The sequence below is a fragment of the Diceros bicornis genome, chromosome 26, assembly GCF_020826845.1.
Source record: "Diceros bicornis minor isolate mBicDic1 chromosome 26, mDicBic1.mat.cur, whole genome shotgun sequence".
Taxonomy (NCBI): Eukaryota; Metazoa; Chordata; class Mammalia; order Perissodactyla; family Rhinocerotidae; genus Diceros; species Diceros bicornis.
In genome coordinates, this window is record NC_080765.1 from 9,977,764 (window position 1) to 9,995,045 (window position 17,282).

The 17,282-nt window shown below is 52.1% G+C and overlaps 1 protein-coding gene across 1 annotated transcript in view; it reads left to right on the top strand.

The window, feature by feature from the left end:
• The first annotated feature begins 4,067 nt into the window (after positions 1-4,067).
• MMD2 (monocyte to macrophage differentiation associated 2) overlaps positions 4,068-17,282 on the top strand; it is a 46,154-nt gene continuing 32,939 nt past the window's right edge. The window contains exons 1-2 of the mRNA XM_058570538.1: positions 4,068-4,114; positions 4,800-4,874. Coding sequence (XP_058426521.1) covers positions 4,068-4,114; positions 4,800-4,874 — 122 coding nt within the window. The remainder of the gene's footprint in view (positions 4,115-4,799; positions 4,875-17,282) is intronic.

Below are 17,282 nucleotides of genomic sequence, written 5' to 3' on the forward strand. Positions count from 1 at the left end.
CAGTGAGGTCGGCCTGGGGTTGAGACCCAGCTCCACCCCTTTCCACCCTCACCAGCCACCTCGCCAAGCCTCCGCCTGCTGGTCGGTGGAATGGGAATCATCGTCTGGTTGCTGCAAGGACTCATGAGATGATGTACGTGCCATGACACTCACTCAAATTCAGGGACTGAGAGAATGAACAAATGGTTTGCAATTGCCTCGTGTCCCTCCTGTCATCCCAGACCCTCTCTAGGCGGCCTGGACTGTGCCTTCCTCTAGGTTCCGTCTAGCTCCCAGACACAGCTAGACACACAGTAGGTGCCCATTTCATACCCACTGATTGGGGATTAAAGTCTCCAAGAGGGAAGAGGAGGAGAATCCAGTCAAGGGGTCCCAGGGACAGATGGCAGAGGTTGGCCTCATGGGGAAGAGGCCCCAGAGAAGGGGAGAGAAGCCTGGGCAGTTGGGAGGGTTTTATCTCGCCTACCTGCTTCCCACTCGGCCCCTCAGCAGAGCAGGGAACACAGTAAGAGCTTCACCCGTGTCTGTTCAATAGTGCGCGGGCTTTGGGGTTAGACAGCTGGGGGTTGAGTCCCTGTCCAGCTCTGTGCTTGCTGAGCCACTTGACCCTGCTGAACATGCTTCCTGTCTGTCAATTAGGAACCACAATCCCACCACGTGGAGTCACGGAGAGGATTAAAGGGATACGAGACACTGTCAGCAGTAACGTCAGCCTGGGCTGCCTTAGCTCCTTGGGTGACCCTGCAACGTGGGTGCGGTCACACTTGCTTTAAAAGTGGGGAAACTGAGGCTCGAGTGTTAACCCCTGGCCTAGGGTGCAGAGCTGGGGGTGGGGCGGGTCGTGAGTCCCGGGAAGGCCATCTTCAGAGCTTTCAACTACCAGCTAGCCTGGCCCAGTGGGCAGTGCTGGTGCCACCATCAGGGGAGGAGACCAGAGGAGGAGTGGCAGAGAGGGAGGGAAGATGGCGAGGTGGGTTTTGGCCAGGAGGGGCGAGGGGCTGATCTACTTATCTGCCTGTGAGTGGTCACTGTGGCAGGGGCCGCAAGTTCCACCTGGAGACGAGGGCCCAATGACCACTGCCAGGAGTGGCAAAGGACAGGCTTGATGACAAGGCTGGGCGGAGCCTGAGACCTCAGAGCTAGTGGGCTTGCACTAAACGAAGTCGTCAGGGACACCCACCACCACCACGGTGAGGCATGTCAGTGGTGACAGAGGCGGACTTCCCACCGGGGGCAAACTCGGCCCGTGAAGGCACCTGCTCGGGAGCCTGACGCTTGCCCTCCAGCGGCCGCTGCCGCTCATGCCCCCCTTGTCTCCTCCCTCACACAGCCCAACCAGGACTCTGGCACAGGAGTCAGGCCCCCGGTTGCCATAACAACCAGATCCCAGCAGTAAAAATAGTAACTTATTTCTTATTCAACTTCTTTTGCTCTTGGAGAAAAAGAAAATCCATTTCTAGGCTTGTGTTTCCTTTCCAGGGTCTCCTCTGGGGCCCTGCTGAGCCCACTGCCAAAACCTGCTTGAAGGTCACCAGCAGGCCGGGGCCAGAGGGGGCCAGCGGGCCAGGAGCCTGGGAGGGCCAGTCCCAAACCTGTGGCTCCCCCAGCCTCCAGGGAGCTGAGGTTAGCAGTGGACGCCGGGAGCCTGGCCTGCACTCTCGGGGAGAGGGGCCCACCGGGGGTCAGGCCTCGGCGCCTTGCACCTTTGCAAAGCCAGCAGGAACCTTTTCGGGAATGGAGGTTGACGGCTGAGGAGAAGGTGTGGCTGGCACCTGGGGACAAGTGTGTCCTGGTGCAGCTGACAGTGAGGCCTGGGCGGGGGCTGGGGGTGGGGCGTCAAAGCAATGGTGATGGAGGTCAAGGTCAGGGAAGAAGCCATGAAATGTAAGGCCTGGCCTTACCTGCTTCGGTTTCCCTTCGGGCTCCTGAAGGTCTGAGAAATCCTTAGAGTGGAAGTTGTGTGCTGGGCAATGAGCTCAGAGCCTGGAGAGCTGGGTTCCAGGGCAGGTCCTGCCCCTCTGGCTGTGCGACCTTGGGAGGGTCCCCTGGTCCCTCTCAGCCTAGCTCTCCCTCCTCCAAACGAGGGAACAGGAGGGGTTGGTCTACAGCCGTGAGCCTCGCCCATTCTTCACCATGACTTCCGGTAAGAAATACATTTTCCGGCCCCATCAGGACACACAAATGTATACAAACAATGGAAGCAAAAGTCTCCTGAAGGTAACTTACTCTCCCCGTGCATGACGCCTTACAGGTCATGTCTCTGTTTCATTTTCTTTTTAAATGCTGCTCACCAGACACTCAGTGGACTCTATGATCTTCTAGGGCGGCGCTGTCCCATAGAACTTTTTGTGATGTTGGAAATGGACTCATACGGTAGCCACTGGCCACACGTGGCTGTTGAGCACTTAGAATGTGGCTTGTGTGACCAGGGAGCTGCGTTTTAACTTTCAGTTCATTTTACTTAACGTAGCAGTAAATGGTCGCACGAGGCTGCTGGCTATCGTGTTGCAAGTCGCAGCTCTAGTAGGTCCAGATGAGCCATTTGAAACCCACGGCTCTAAGGGATCCTTCTAGGTCAGCCCTCCCAGCCCCTCCTCACTGGGTGGGCTTCCTGCCCTGCAGAACCTCTGGCGCACAAGAGTCTATCCCTTGGCTTTCTACTCACGCCAACCTTGACCCCAAGCTCACTTGGCCCAAACCCAACTCCCATCTTCCCTCACCTCCCTGCTGGTCCTCCTCTGGTCTCCTCCTAACTCCGCCCCCCACCTTGCACCTCCCAAGTGGCACCAGCACCCACCCAGCAGGGCCAACCAGAAACCCAGGGGTCCTCCCTGACTCCTCTGTCCCCCCACTTCTAATCCATCAACAGTGTCTCATGGATTTCACCTGTAAACATCCGTGGATCCCTTCTCTAGTCCCCACCTTCAGCCCTCCCTACTCCCAGCCACACTCACCCCGGGGGGAGCCCTGCGGTGGCCTCTGACATCTACCTGCAACCCTCTGGTCTTCAACCAATAACAAGTGTGTGTACCCACCGTGTCCCAGCGTCCAGAGTGCAGAAATTAGCTAGATGGAGTCCCTTTGTCTTTCTCCTTCATCTTGTTCTAGCTACCTTGGGGCAGAGGGCATGGGTGGGATTATTTTCTGAACGTGCAGCAGGATCTCAAATAAAGCTGGTTATGAAAAAGAGCAGGGAGCTGGGGCTTGGGAACCGAGGGGAGGAGGGGGAGGTGTGTGCGCGAGAAGGAGGGGCCTGCCCTTCAATTTGGGGACCTGTTCTTCCATGTTGAAGGCTGTCCTGCCTCCAGCAGCCCCTAAGAGTGTCACCCCTTCCAGTAGGGATTTCCCAGAGCCCATAAGGCGGCCAAGGTCTCCTAAAGGAGAAAGCTGAATTTTGTAGAAGAAGCAAAGGCGGGGTGGGCAGATCCTGGGTACGCTGGAATCCGGCGACCAAATGCGTGTGCCCCTGACACGGGGTCATGAGGGTCCCCAGAGTCCAAGCCTCTGGGAGTGGGGGGGTCCCCCAGGGACCGCGGCCATTCCCACGCGGCTCCCTGGGGCCGTCGCGCCTCGCAGGGACACCGAGGCGGTGGGGGAAGCGCGAGCTACAAGTCCGCTCTGGGGCCGGCCACGCGGGGGGCTGCATGGCGGGGCGCCGGCAGTGACCACTCCCCCTCCAGCCCATCCCTGGCCGGGGGACAGCGGGGCTCCGTCCAGCCCAGGCCGTCCTCTCGCTCTAGAAACTACGGGCGGAGGGGACACGCGGAGAGAAAGAAGGGGCCGCATTCGGAAGCCCTCCGATTGCTCCCTCTTCCCCCAGCGAGGGCAGGAGGGTCCGCCCGGCGCGGGGCAGGGGGAGGGGGCCGGGGCCTCGGGGACTAAGGCGATTGGCCCCGAGCCCCCCCGCCCCGCCCCCGCCCCCATCTGCTCCGGATTTGGCGTCTGAGGCTCCGGCTCCGGCTCCCGCTCCGCGCCCGCCTACCTGCTGCGCCCGCCCGCCGCCCTCCCGCGGCCCCGCCAAGTTCCGCTGTCCGCGCCCGGGGCTGGACGCTGATGGAACGGCCGCGATGTTCGCTCCCCGGCTCCTGGATTTCCAGAAGACGAAGTACGCGAGGTGAGTGGCGGGGCGCGGGGCGCGGGGAGGGGCGGCCGCGGCTCTCCTGCTCCCCCGCCGCCTGGAGAGTTCCAGTTAATAAATGGACCCTAACCCCGGCTGGAAGAAACCAGGAACGAGACGTCGTGGTCTTTGTAAGAGGCTCCGCGCGCGCGCGGCTTTGCGCCCTGGACCCGGGGGCAGCGGGGGTTCCCAGCGCCTCCTCTCTTAGCCAGGGGCTCCGAGGCGAGTCGCTCCCCCTCTGTGAATCTCAATTTCCAGGTCTGCAAAACGGGCATAATGAGAATCCCCATCCCCGGGGGCCCCGCGAGGATTAAGTGAGATGATCCCTGGAAAGCACTTTGCATAAGCCCGGAGCAGAATAATCACTCAAGGTCTACCCGGCGCTTTAGTCAATGGTGAAAGGCGTTAGCACGCACCACTTCTGTCCCCGCTGCGCCACCCCTGTCCCCTCCCCCTCTGCGCACCGCCCCTGTCCCCCACACCACCCGGTCCTCCCAACCACTCCTGTACCCCCAACCACCACTGTCCACCTCACTACCCCTGTCCCACCACCACCCCTGTCCCCCTCTCCCTGCCATGCCTGTCCCCTACATCACCCCTGTCCCCTACACCATCCCTGTCCCCTTGCACCACCCCTGTCCCTTTGCACCACTCCTGCCCCACTCCCATACACCCCCCCTAGCACTCTGTCCCCCTCCAACCACCCCTGTCCCCTTGTGCCACCCCTGACCACCCTCATAGCAAGCAAGAGGAATGGGTAAGTGCAGTTTTCAGGTGGGGAAACTGAGGCTCAGGACCTAGGAAGGGCTGCCTGTACATCTTGGCCTTTCACAGTGTGAGGTCTGTGGTCCTCCTCCCCACCCCCAGCCTCAGTTTCTTGTCCTAAAATGTGATGACAGATAGTCCCACTGGATTGCTGAGCGGAAGCCAAGCTCCTGTCACTTTGATTCCCAATTAACAGGCTGGAGGGGGGGGTCACAATTAGTAAATTTCTCTAAGATTTTGGGGGGTGGGCTTGCCTGAAAGCTGGCCTGAAAACCCGTTCCTGAAGTTGCCCATCAGCCCCCAGGGGTCTTCTTGGGGGAGGACAGGCTGTTCCGGGAGTGCAGCCCCCTGGGCCTCTGCCTCCTGCCCCAGCACCAGGTTCACGGAGGGGGCACCCAGCTGCCTTGCCCTTCTGCTCTCTCCCCCTCCCCCTCAGGTCTCCAGCCTCCGTGGGTGGAGTGGGCAGGTGGTGAATTTGAGCTGGATTGGCATCATTTGTGATATCCTCAGCCATATGGCTTCTCCTCCATGTCTCTGGGCAGTTGTTGAGATCTCTGGTCCCATGAAGTCTTTACAAGTTCAGGTCAAACTGAACACAGCTTGACCCCAGAGGCGCAGGCTGAGCGTGGCATGGGGGCAGGGCAGGCAGGAGGCAGGACTTGGCCCTTTCCCCCTCAGTCTCTCTCTCCATTTCCTCCTGGGGGCCTTGTGAGTGTCTCCTTCATCAAGTTGGGGAGTCCCACCAGGAAAGGGGATGCTCGGGGGAAGGATTTGAGGAGGAGTTCCTGAAGATTTTCTCTTGGCTGGGAGGTGGGAGGGTCTGGCTGCACAAATCTTCAGGGTCTTCTCTGGTGTGGGCACCCAGGCTTCCAAAGGTTCATTCTCAAGCGTCCTGTGTGCTGTTGTGAGATGCAAGTTGGTGGAGTATTTGCTCCATGGGAAGGGAGAAGCACGGGGCTCGAGGCTACAGATGCAGACATGCTAGGACGAAGTTCTGAAGCTTCTGCCATGGGCCTTCGCCTGTCCCGCACCTGCTGTGTGATCTTGGGTAGGTGTCTCAACATTTCTGGACCTCAGCTGGTTGATCTGTAAAGACACGAGGGTTGTTCTGAATGATATCTAGATTTGGACACCGGTGCTGCCCCCCTGTACCTGGAATAGAGCTCTTCAGCTGGGTGGGGGGCTGGACCATGAGCTGCTTCTTTCATTCTTGGGCTGATAAGCTTCTGTGGGTGATGGGTCGGTCGAGGAAACAGAGTGCATCGACTAGAGCTGTGTCTGTTCCCTTCCTCAGTGCTCAACGCTTACCACCGTGCAGTCCACAAAGTAGGTCCTTAATAAGGGCATCTCGACTGAGTGAGTTTAATAGTATAAACCAGTGCTATCCAATAGAAAGGTCATATAAGCCACAGATGTCATTTTAAATTTTCTAGTAGCCATTCAGTTTAATGTGTGGCTAATATTCCATCTCATTGTCATGAAAAGGTAAAAAGAAACAGGTAAAATTAATTTTAAGATATGTTTTAGTTAGCTCTTTGTATCCAATGTGTTATCACTTCAACATGTAATCAATATAAACAAATTATTCATGAGATGTTTTACATTATTCTTTTCACCGCAAGTCTGTGAAACCTGGTGTGCATTTATGCTTACAGCCCATCATGGTTTGGACTAGCTATGTTTCCAGTGCTCAGTAGTCACATGTGGCCGGTGGCTGCCGTATTGAAACGCGCAAGAGTATCCTCCAGGGTGAGAGACGGGTGTTTGTCTTAATCCATTTGGGCTGCTATCACAAAGTACCACAGACTGGGTGTGTTGTAAACAACAGAAATTTATTTCACAGTTCTGGAGGCTGGAGGTCTGAGATCAGGGTACCAGCACAGTCGGGTTCTCGTGAGGGCCCTCTTCTGGACTGCAGACTGCAGACTTCTCGTTTTATTCTCATGTGGCAGAAAGAAAAGAAGCTAGCTCTCTGGCCTCTTCTTATAAGGGCACCCATCCCATTCATGAGGGCTCCACCCTCGTGACCTAATTACGTCCCAAAGGCCCCTCGTCCAAATGCCATCGCACTGGGGATTAGATTTCAACATATGACTTTTTTTGGGGGAGGAGGACAAAAACATTCAGTTCTTAACAGTGTTCTTAGTTAGGCTGTGTGACACGGTAAAAGATGCTTTCTCTCTCTGAGCCTCTGTTTCTCAATGGATGGTTGGACCAGCTGATCTTTAAGGTGCTAACCTAGAGTCCTTGAATGGTGTATCTACATCAAGAAATATTCTTATCATAAAGCTATAGGAATTAAAGACAGTGTTGTGTTGGTACAGGGCTAAGCAAATTGACCAGTGGGACAGAATATAGAGGCTAGAAACAGATTCACGCATATAAGGACATTTGACTTTTGACAAAGGTAGCCTTGCTGATCAGCTGAGCAAGGATGGTCTATTGAGTAAATGGCACTGAGACAATTGGTTATCCACATGGAAACAGTGAAACTGGAACCCTACCTCACACCATGGAGAAAAAGCCTTTCTAGGTGGGTTAAAGATTTAAAAGTGAAATTTAAAAAAAAACCTTGAAAACTTTTAGAAAATATAAAATAACATATTTAGGACTTCACGGTAGGTAAAGATTTCTGAAGGCACAAAAAAATACAAACCATAAGAGGAAAGTTGGATAAACTAGGCTACATTAAAAATTAAGAATTTCTATTCATCAAAAATTGCCGGGCCGGCCCTGTGGCTTAGTGATTAAGTGTGCGCACTCCGCTGCTGGCGGCCTGGGTTCGGATCCCGGGCGTGCACCAATGCACCGCTTCTCCGGCCATGCTGAGGCTGCGTCCCACATACAGCAACTAGAAGGATGTGCAGCTATGACATACAACTATCTACTGGGGCTTTGGGGGAAAAAAAATAAATAAATAAAATTAAAAAAAAAAAATTGCCATGAAGGGGCCGGCCCAGTGGCGTAGCGGTTAAATTCACATGCTCCACTTGAGCGGCCCAGGGTTCACACGTTTGGATCCTGGGCACGGACCTACACACCGAGTATCAAGCCATGCTGCGGCGGTGCCCCATATAAAGTAGAGGAAGATGGGCTTGGATGTTAGCCCAGGGCCAATCATTCTCAGCAAAAAGAGGAGGATTGGCATTGGATGTTAGCTCAGGGCTGATCTTCCTCACACACACACAAAAAAAACGAGGAGGATTGGCAGCAGATATTAGCTCAGGGCTAATCTTCCTCACCAAAAAAAAAAAAAATTGCTGTGAAGAAAGTAGAAGACAAACTACAAACTTGAAGGATGTATCTGCAACACATTTAGCCAAGAAGTAATGAATATCCAAAATATATAAAGAGCTACAATAAGAAAAAGACAAATAACCCCATAGAAAATGTAAAAAGACAGTCATTTCCCAGACGAAGAACACAAAAGAGCAGTAATCATGAGAAAAGCTGCTCGCTCTTATTGGTAATCAAGAAAATGCAAAACAAGGAGACAGTGAGATACCGTTCTTATATTCAGTATACACAAAGTCTGACCATACTGTGATAACTACTTTGGAAAACGGAAATTATCATGTAAACCTGGACCTGTGCACAACCTAAGACCCGGCCATTCTCTTCTGGGCGTCTACTCTCGAGAAACTTGTGCACGTGTGCACCGGAGGACATAGACAGGAATCTTCTCAGCAGCGTTGTTGCTGGTAAGCAAGACCTCGAGTCAACCCAACATCTGTTGTTGGTAGAGTGGTGTGTATTCCTACAGTGGAATAGTATCCCACAATGAAAATGAACTCCGGTTCCGGGCAACAGTATGGATAAATCTCAGACGTTTGGAGTAATAGCAAAGCACAGAAGAAAGTATGAATCCCATCATGTAACACTCAAAAACAGGCACACCAACTGTATCGTTTAGGAATGCACGGGGAAGGTGCGTAAAAAGCCAGAAAGTGGTTATTGCAAAATCAGGTTAGTGGTTGTCTCTAAGGGAGGGAGAGAAGGAAACACAGGGTGCTCCTGGGTCCTGGCAACGTTCTAATTCTTGACTTGGGAAGAAAAAACAAGCTGAACTCTAAGAGTCCCAGAAGATAGCTCTCATTCCCTAGGCGAGACTTACTTACATGGCCACACCTCACTGCAAGGGAGGCTGGGAAGTGCAGTCCAGCTCTCTGTCTGTGTCCACTGCTGCCTCCTCCAGGCCCAGAATGGCACCTGGCATCTGAGTTGGTACCAGCCAAAATGTGTGGAATGAGTATTGGCTGTGTGATTTTGGACAAGTGGATTAACCTCTAAAGACATTGGTCCCTTCCCCTGCTTCATGCAAGGTGACTTTAAGCGGGGATCATTATAAAACAGAATTATGGTTATAAGTGCGCGCGTGCTCCTTGGAGATCATTTTTCAAATCATGGGAAGTTGGTATGAAAATGAAAGCAACAGTCACCCTTAATCCCACCATCTCAACATCATCACCGTTACAGGTGTTGGTTTGTTTTCTTCCAGTCTTTTTCCAATAGATACTCCATAGCTAGCATCTTATCCTAATTTTTAAAATTTGACCTACTGTAATCCCGTTTCCCGAGTCTTTCATAATTAATTGCAACCTCAGTTTAATGTGAGTCTAGTATTCCATCTCATTGTCATTCTCTGCTTTATTTTAGTATTTCCTTCTTTTGGACACTTAGGCTGTTTCCCAGATTCCACTTCTGTAAATAGCACTCTCAGGGACATCTCTGCTGCAGTGTTCAGGAGAATTCTCTGTGCGGACACGTACCTGACCCATTGTTCTGGACATTGGCCAAGTCCCCTGGGTCACAAGGTCCACGTGTTGCTCACTGACTGCCCAGTTTGCAATGACAGATCAAGGGCGCCCCACTGGGAATGGCCCCCGCAGCGCAGTTCTTGCCAGGGGGCTTGGAGTTGCTCCTAAGGCCACACAAAGTTTGGGCCCAGCTCGTCCCACAGCGGTGTCCTTGGGAAGCAGCAGGAGCTTGGTGCTGGTGCTTTGGTTCTGCCCTCCTCTCTGCTGGGTTCTCTTGGGCAAGTGCCTTGTTCGCTGGGCCTTGCTTTCCTCGTCGTGAATGAGGCTGGTAGATAGGGTTGGTAAAGCACGTGTGGACCTGGTAGGCCTTCTGTAGGTCTCTTCAAAGCCACTTAGAACCAGTCCTGCTCCAGCCAGGACTCTGAAATTCTGAAGATCATGGGTTTTGTAAATGTTTTTTGTTGTTAGGTTATTGAGAAAATGTATGCAAAGCATCTAGGTATACAGTTGGTGCTCCAGGGTGTTTATTTATGTCACAGTTATGGTTGCTATTTAGTCTGTCTCTTTCCAGAGAGGATTTGAAGGCAGTTGGTAACAAGTGTGTTTCTCAAGATCCCCAGGACTGTCAGAGAAGTGCTTCCCTCTGGGCAAGGCTTCCTCTGCCTTCAGCAGGTCTCTGCGTGGATGGAGAAGGGGTGGGAGGTAGGGGGCTCACCGGTGCTTCTGTCTGGCTGGGCTGTTGAGGGGCAGGCCAGCGCCGGGCTTCATGGAGTACGGGGAGATGAGCCCTAACCCTGGGCCAGGCCTCGTGCGAAGCACTTTCCATACATCATCTCATCTAATCCGTAGCAGTCCTGCGAGTGAGTGTGGGTTTTATCCCGATTTGGTTTGCCCGAGGTCGTAGAGCAAATGGTGGGATTCACACCTGGGCTTGTCTGGCTTCTTTGCTTTTCCGCCTCCCACACAGCCATGGAGATCATAATGGTGATCCTAATTACCTACCGCTGCAGAGTAAGTGTCTCACGCCGGATCTCACATGAGCATCTACTCCACACCCGATGCAGGGATTCGAATTCCGAGTCCTCCCCGCTGCCCACACCCGTGCAGGGACTGGCGGGGATCTCAGAACATACCATCTGTGCCTCAGCCTCCTTCATTCATTCACTGATGGCCCGCCCCAGACGCTCGTGGGGCGGGAGCGAGTGTCCTGCGGAAGCCCACATACCATATGTCTGAATATTTAAAGTTAAAAATCAAGCTAACAAGTGTTTCAACAAAATGAGTTCTGTCCTGCTTCTCCACTAATGTACTTATATAGTGACACAAGTGGACACTCTGTAATGCGGTGGCTGTCATATGATTGAAGACCGGCCAGTCTCGAAGACGGCTGAGTTTAGTTATCTTTACATGTCTTGGCATTTGGTGCTGTGCCAGCGATGCTTGGAGGAGTAATAAAATAAAGACATGTGTAATTTATTCATTTTTATGTATGTCATATGATTGATTTCTTACTTGACATAGTTGCAGGAAAATCATTAATTATGTAATTTATAGTCAAGATTTTCTCTTAAATTTGAGTTCTTTTAACAGTAATAATCTAAAGCCGTGCTGTCCAGGACTCTAGCACTAGCCCCCTGTGGCTGTTGAAAAGTAAATCTAAATTCACTAAAATGAAATAAAATTAAAAAGCTGGTTGCTCAGTCTCAGTAGCCACATTTCAAGGGCTCAGCAGCCACCGACGGCCAGTGGCTATGGAATGGGACAACACAGACATGTAACATTTCCATCGTTGCACAAGTTTCTCTTGGAGAGCACTAGTCTAAAGGATTAAAATGAAAAAATGTAATTAAAAAAAATCCCACACATGTAAATGAAAGCAAAAGTAAAAAAATTGAAAAAACTAAAACTATTTTTGTTCCAAAATATCCAAAATTGTCTGTTAAATTTAAAAGAAAAAATACAAAGTATAAAATTTAAAGTCAAAAAGTATTTCAGTAAAGCTGAAATATTTGATTTGATTTTTTGAAACTGTAACTATAGGGCCGGCCCCGTGGCTTAGCGGTTAAGTGCGCACGCTCCGCTGCTGGCGTCCCGGTTTGGATCCCCGGCGCGCACCGATGCACCGCTTCTCCTGCCGTGCTGAGGCCACGTCCCACATACAGCAACTAGAAGGATGTGCAGCTATGACATACAACTATCTACTGGGGCTTTTGGGGAAAAAATAAATAAATAAAATTATTTAAAAAAAAGAAAATGTAACTGTATCTTATTTTATGAAAATGAAACCGCTCACACCTGAGTTCGATCTGTCTAGTTGCCGATGTGAAGAATAGGAATCGTGTCTTATGCACGTTAAGTCTGGTCCTACACATGTACAAATTCAGAGGTGAGGGGAACTTATGAATACAGTGTTCCTCGGCTGCCGTGTGCTTCTATTGGGAATTCCCAGGCAATTCACGAGTGCCTCTGAAACCTGGCACTGGAACAGTTATTAGTGTTCCTCACCCCATGTTACAGAGGAGGCTGGCAGGGAGTCGGTCAGCTGGCGGGTCAGAGGGACAGCCAGCTCTGGACTCTGGTCTGTCTGACCTCAAGTCTGAGTTTTGACCAGTTCCTTGCTGCAGGGAACCAGCCCTTCCCTGGCCCCTTTGTCCCCGATATGGCCCATCCCCAAGCTGCCAGAGCTGCCAGGCTGAGGCTCAGACCTTTGCAGCCCCCTCCCTGGGGGGGCTGGCTGCCTGTAGCCGGATGAGCGGGAGGACCACTGGAGTTGAGCACAGAAGGATGGCTTAGCTCACGGGAAGTGTGAGTGTGGGCAGGTGTTCACACGACTGAATGAGGTTGCTCCTTAAACAGCAGGACACCTGAACTCCTTATGAGGTTGAGTGCGTTTAGGGCCCCATGGGACCTGGAGAGCTGGTGGCTCTGCCTCTACAGTGCCACCATTTATATGCCTCTTTGTGTGACTCTCTGGGTGTGCGCCCCGTTCTCTGCTTTCACCATCTGCCTTCTTCACCCTTGTCTCTGTGCTTTTCTCTGCCTTCTGCCTGCAGCTGCCTCACCGTTTCTGCTTTCCCAAAGCTTCAGTTCCTTCTTCTCTGTCGCTTGCCATCTCCATCCTGTTCTGTCAGATTTTAATTGCTCCCTTGGCTGTGCCCCGCCACAAACCTGGGGGCGGTGGAGAAAGCAGGCGTGTCTTCTCCATGTTCCCTGGGAGTGGACAGCACATAGTAAATGCTTGAGGACCGGGAAGTAGAATTGCACCGTGTGTGGCTTCTGGTGTCAGACCACTTGGGTTTGCCTCGGGGCCCCTCCAGTTATTGGCTGTGTGATCTTGGGCGTGTTGTATGGCCTCTCTGTGCCTTGGTTTCCTCTTCTGAAAAAAGGGAAATAACAGTAATACTAACCTCCCTGGGTTGATTGAGTCTCTGAGCCTCAGTTTCCTCATCCATAAAATGGACAAAATAATAGACCCTCATCATAGAGTTGTTTGGAGGACTAGATGCTTAAGCATGGCAAGTGCTTATCCCAGAGCCTGGCACAGAGTAAGTGCTCTAACAGTGCATTGTCCATCCCCATCCCATCACTCACCTACTGGGCACCCTCGAGCTGGTTACTTAGCTTCCCTGGGACTCCATCACTGTGTGAGGATGGACCAGGTGCATGCACTTACCAGAGTGTGGGATGTGTCCCTTTGACCCACAGGGGGGCCTGGGTGGTCACAGAATGGACAGTGAATAACTCTGAATGAAGCAGAGTCATTGTGGACCCCCTGTCCTTAGGCTTCATCTTGGGGATAAGCTCTTACATCCTCAGGTCCTGCTTTTCAGAGAACCTGAACTGCGAGATCATGAACACCAGACCTAAGGGGGTCTATTCTTGAGCTCCCTCCTTCCCCCAAACAGTGAAGATCCCCCTCCTCCCAAAATGTCTAGCTGAAGGAATCACCAAGGGCATGAGGGGGTTGGGGCTGGGGTTGTCTGGACCTCCCTGCGACTCTGCCACATGGGGGGATCTTGCCAGCTTGATGGCGGGAACTCCAGTGGCCAAGAGAGGGCTTGGAGGGATCAGGAGCCCTGGGGATCCTGGGGCTTGGACTGTAATAATTATTGTTTCGGCTGGAGTCATTAGTTGAGGGTGGGGCAGGAGAGGGAGGGGAGGGAGGTTGGGGCTATGCCAGGTGTGCCGTTTCATCAGAAGGAGGACAACCAAGAAAACATTCACCACCCTCACTGTGGACACTTGGCTGCACCACATAGAAATCTGTATTCCCTTTGTTCGTTAATTCCGTCAATAATTGCCCAGTGCCTGTGACGTGTCAGGCACTGTCCTAGGTGCTGGGACACAGGGCTGACCAGGACAAATGCCTTGCCTTCCCGGAGCTCACATTCTAGTGTGAGAAACAGACAACAGACAGATAATGAGATAATAGAATTTCAGGTAGTGATGTGGCCAGGTGAGGGTGTAAGGTGCAGGGATGGGCCAAACAGGGATAATGATGCTTTTCCCATAAGATTGTTTGGAGATGATGTGAGGAAATGCATGTAAACTGGCATACAGTGGGTGCCAATTAAATGATGGCTGATGCAGCACAGGGTTGGGGCACTTGCTGCCCCACCAGATGCCCTGGGGGAGCTGTCCATTCAGCACCAGCTGGTCTCAGCTTGTTGCTCTCCTGCTCTACTGAAAACCTGAGCTGACAAATGTGCGGGGAGAAATAGGAAGTGAGACTTATCCAGAAACCCCACTCCAGCGGCAGAGCAGAAATGCACTTTCAGGTTCATCCAGACACAGCCCACCTTCTAGGTTTCTTCCAAGTCCGAGTACTTGAGCAGGGGAGGGTTCTGCACCTTTGCCCACTGTTCCACAGCCAGACCGCAAGCTGCTCGGAGCAGGGGTGGGCTGGGGGTTGTTCAAACCCTCTGTGTCTCCTGAGGGGCAGCATGGTTTGGCATGTGGTGGGCATTCCAGAATTGTCTACTGGTTGACCACCCAGACTTGGTTAGCTGGTTCATTGATTCATTCAGACACCTTGTTGAGAGCCAGGGGCTGGGGCACAGAAATGAATCATCTGCAGAGCTTGCCTCCTCCCCTCCAGAAGCTCATAGTCTAGGGGAGGGCTGAGTCTGCTAATAATACCATGTGAATGAATGCATAATTGAGATATCGATAAAATATGCTGGAAATGTGGGTATGGTGTCTGCTTGAGTGCCTAGGCGAGGAGGGGCTTGAGGGTGAATTTGGGACCCTCGGTTATAAGTAACAGAGGCCTCAATTTGAACTGGCTTAAAGCAAAAAGAAAGAGAGAGAGAGAAGGAAGGAAAGAAGAGGAGGGAGGAGGAGAGAGAAAGAGAGAAGAAGGAGGAGGAGGAGGAGGAAGGGAAAAAAGAAAAGAAAAAGCTGTTCGTATTCAGAAATGAAAAGTATATGGGTTCGGGTACAGCTGGATCCAGGGTCTCAAGGAGGACCCAGGCTGTCTCTCTCCATCTCTGGGCTGTTTCCTCTGGTGGCTCCATTCTCTGGACTGCTCACAGCCCTTGTGGACGCAGAGTTTCTTTCTGCCTGCAAGATCACCACTGTCCTGGAATCGAGCCTCCTTGACCTGGCTTAGATTACATGCCCATCCTCCAATCTGTCCCTGGGGTCAGGGGAAGGACTATGCCAGGTCTAGATCACAGCTCTTCTTTTGGAGCTTGGAGTCTGGGAGTCAGGCGTGGCATGGGGTGGGGGTGGGGTGCAGCTCCACCTAACTTGATGGAGGGAGAGGAGAGAAGGGGTGGCCAAAAACGAAAGTGGGTGCTGTTGCAAGGTTGAGACAGGATAGATGCTGGACGTGCAGACCCCACCGGTACCCATCACAGGACAGGAGAAGCCATGGAGAGCTTGTGGCATTTGGGTGGGTCCTTCAGGATGAATAGGAGTTCTTCGGGGAGGCTGGAGGGTGCGGGAAAGAGAAGGACATTCCTGGAAGAGGGCAGAGCACGAGTGAGAGCATGGAGGGGGAAGCGCACTGACTCCCAGAGAAGAGTCGGCAAGGCTGAGGCTGTGACCGGGCGGTGGGGAGGATGCTGGATCTGGCCGGAAGGATGCTGGGTCTGGCCCCCAAGGGCTCCGGGGTGCACCCAGCAGCTGGCCTTTCTCCTGTGGGCTCTGCGGCGCCATTGAGGCTTTTATGCTGAGAGCAGCATGATTTGGGTTCCAGAAGGCGAGGAACTCATGGGAGGGGCTACTTCCGAGACTGCCGCAGCAGGAAACTAGTGGGGGGCTTCCTGGGATCGTGAGGGGCAGGGGAGGGGGCTGTAGCCGCGGGAGCTGCATGGGGAGGTCTGTGCCTCTCATTTCCTGACTGTGGGAGGTTACTTGTGGATATGCCCCTTTACCCCAAAACCTTCAGTGCGTATTTCTGCAGAACACTCTCTTATGGAATGAAATTTTAAAAAGGAAATTCAGCCTTAAAACGGAAGGACATTCTGATACATGCTGCAACATGGATGAACCTTGAGGACGTTATGCTAATAACAAAATGCTATTATTGCATTACGCTAATAAGATAATAAACAAAAGGACAAATACTGTGTAATTCCACATATCTGAGGTCCCTGGAGTACTCAAGTTCATGGAGACAGAAAGTGGGATGGAGGTTGTCAGGGGTCAGGGGAGTGGGATGGAGGGGTTAGTGTTTAATGGAGACAGAGTTTCAGTTTGGGAAGATGAGAAAGTTCTGGAGATGGATGGTGGTGATGGTTGCACAGTAATGGGAATGTACTTATTGCCACTGAACTATGCGCTTAAAAATGGTGAAAATGGTAAATTTTATGCTATGAGGATTTTACCACAATTTAAAAAATTATTAAAAAGAAACCTAGCTGCAAATGGTAACATATGCCAGTCACTTATTAAATGTGAGAGGAAATAGAGAAAAAAATAAGGAAGTTTAGCATTGATGCAATATTGTTTGATAGCGAGTCCACGTGCAGATTTTACCCGTCGTCCCATCCTGTCCCAATTGCTGCTTCCCGGCAGGTTCCTCCCATCCCGGATCTGACTCGGGATCTTGATCTTGTTGTGTCGGTAGCTTCCTCTAATCCAGACTTGATCTCCAGCCTTCATCTGTCCGGGGACATTCACGTTTCTGCGGCGTCCAGGCCAGTTGTCTGGTGGACTCTGCCTCCGTTTGGGGTCCTTGGATGGGTTCTCCTGATCAGACTGAGGCTCTGCATTTTTGACAGAAGCAATGCTGGCTCTTCTCGGTGCCTCATAACCGGGGGGGGACACGTCGTCCTCTGTCCTGTCAGCACAACATTAACCTTGATCACCTGGTTACGTTGGCGTCCACCAGGTTTCTCTCCATCAAGTTACCGTTTCTTTGGGTAATTAATAGCATTTTGGAGGGAGGGAGGGAGCATTTTGAGATTATGTAAATATTTCATTCCTTACACTATGAAAACTTTCAATCAAAAAGTAGAGAGAATAGGGGGCCGGCCCGGTGGTGCAGCGGTTAAGTACATGTGCTCCGCTTTGGTGGCCCGAGGTTCTCAGGTTCATATCCCGGGCGTGCACCGTCGCAACGCCTGTCAAGCCATGCTGTGGTGGTGTCACATATAAAGTAGAGGAAGATGGGCACAGATGTTAGCCCAGGGCCA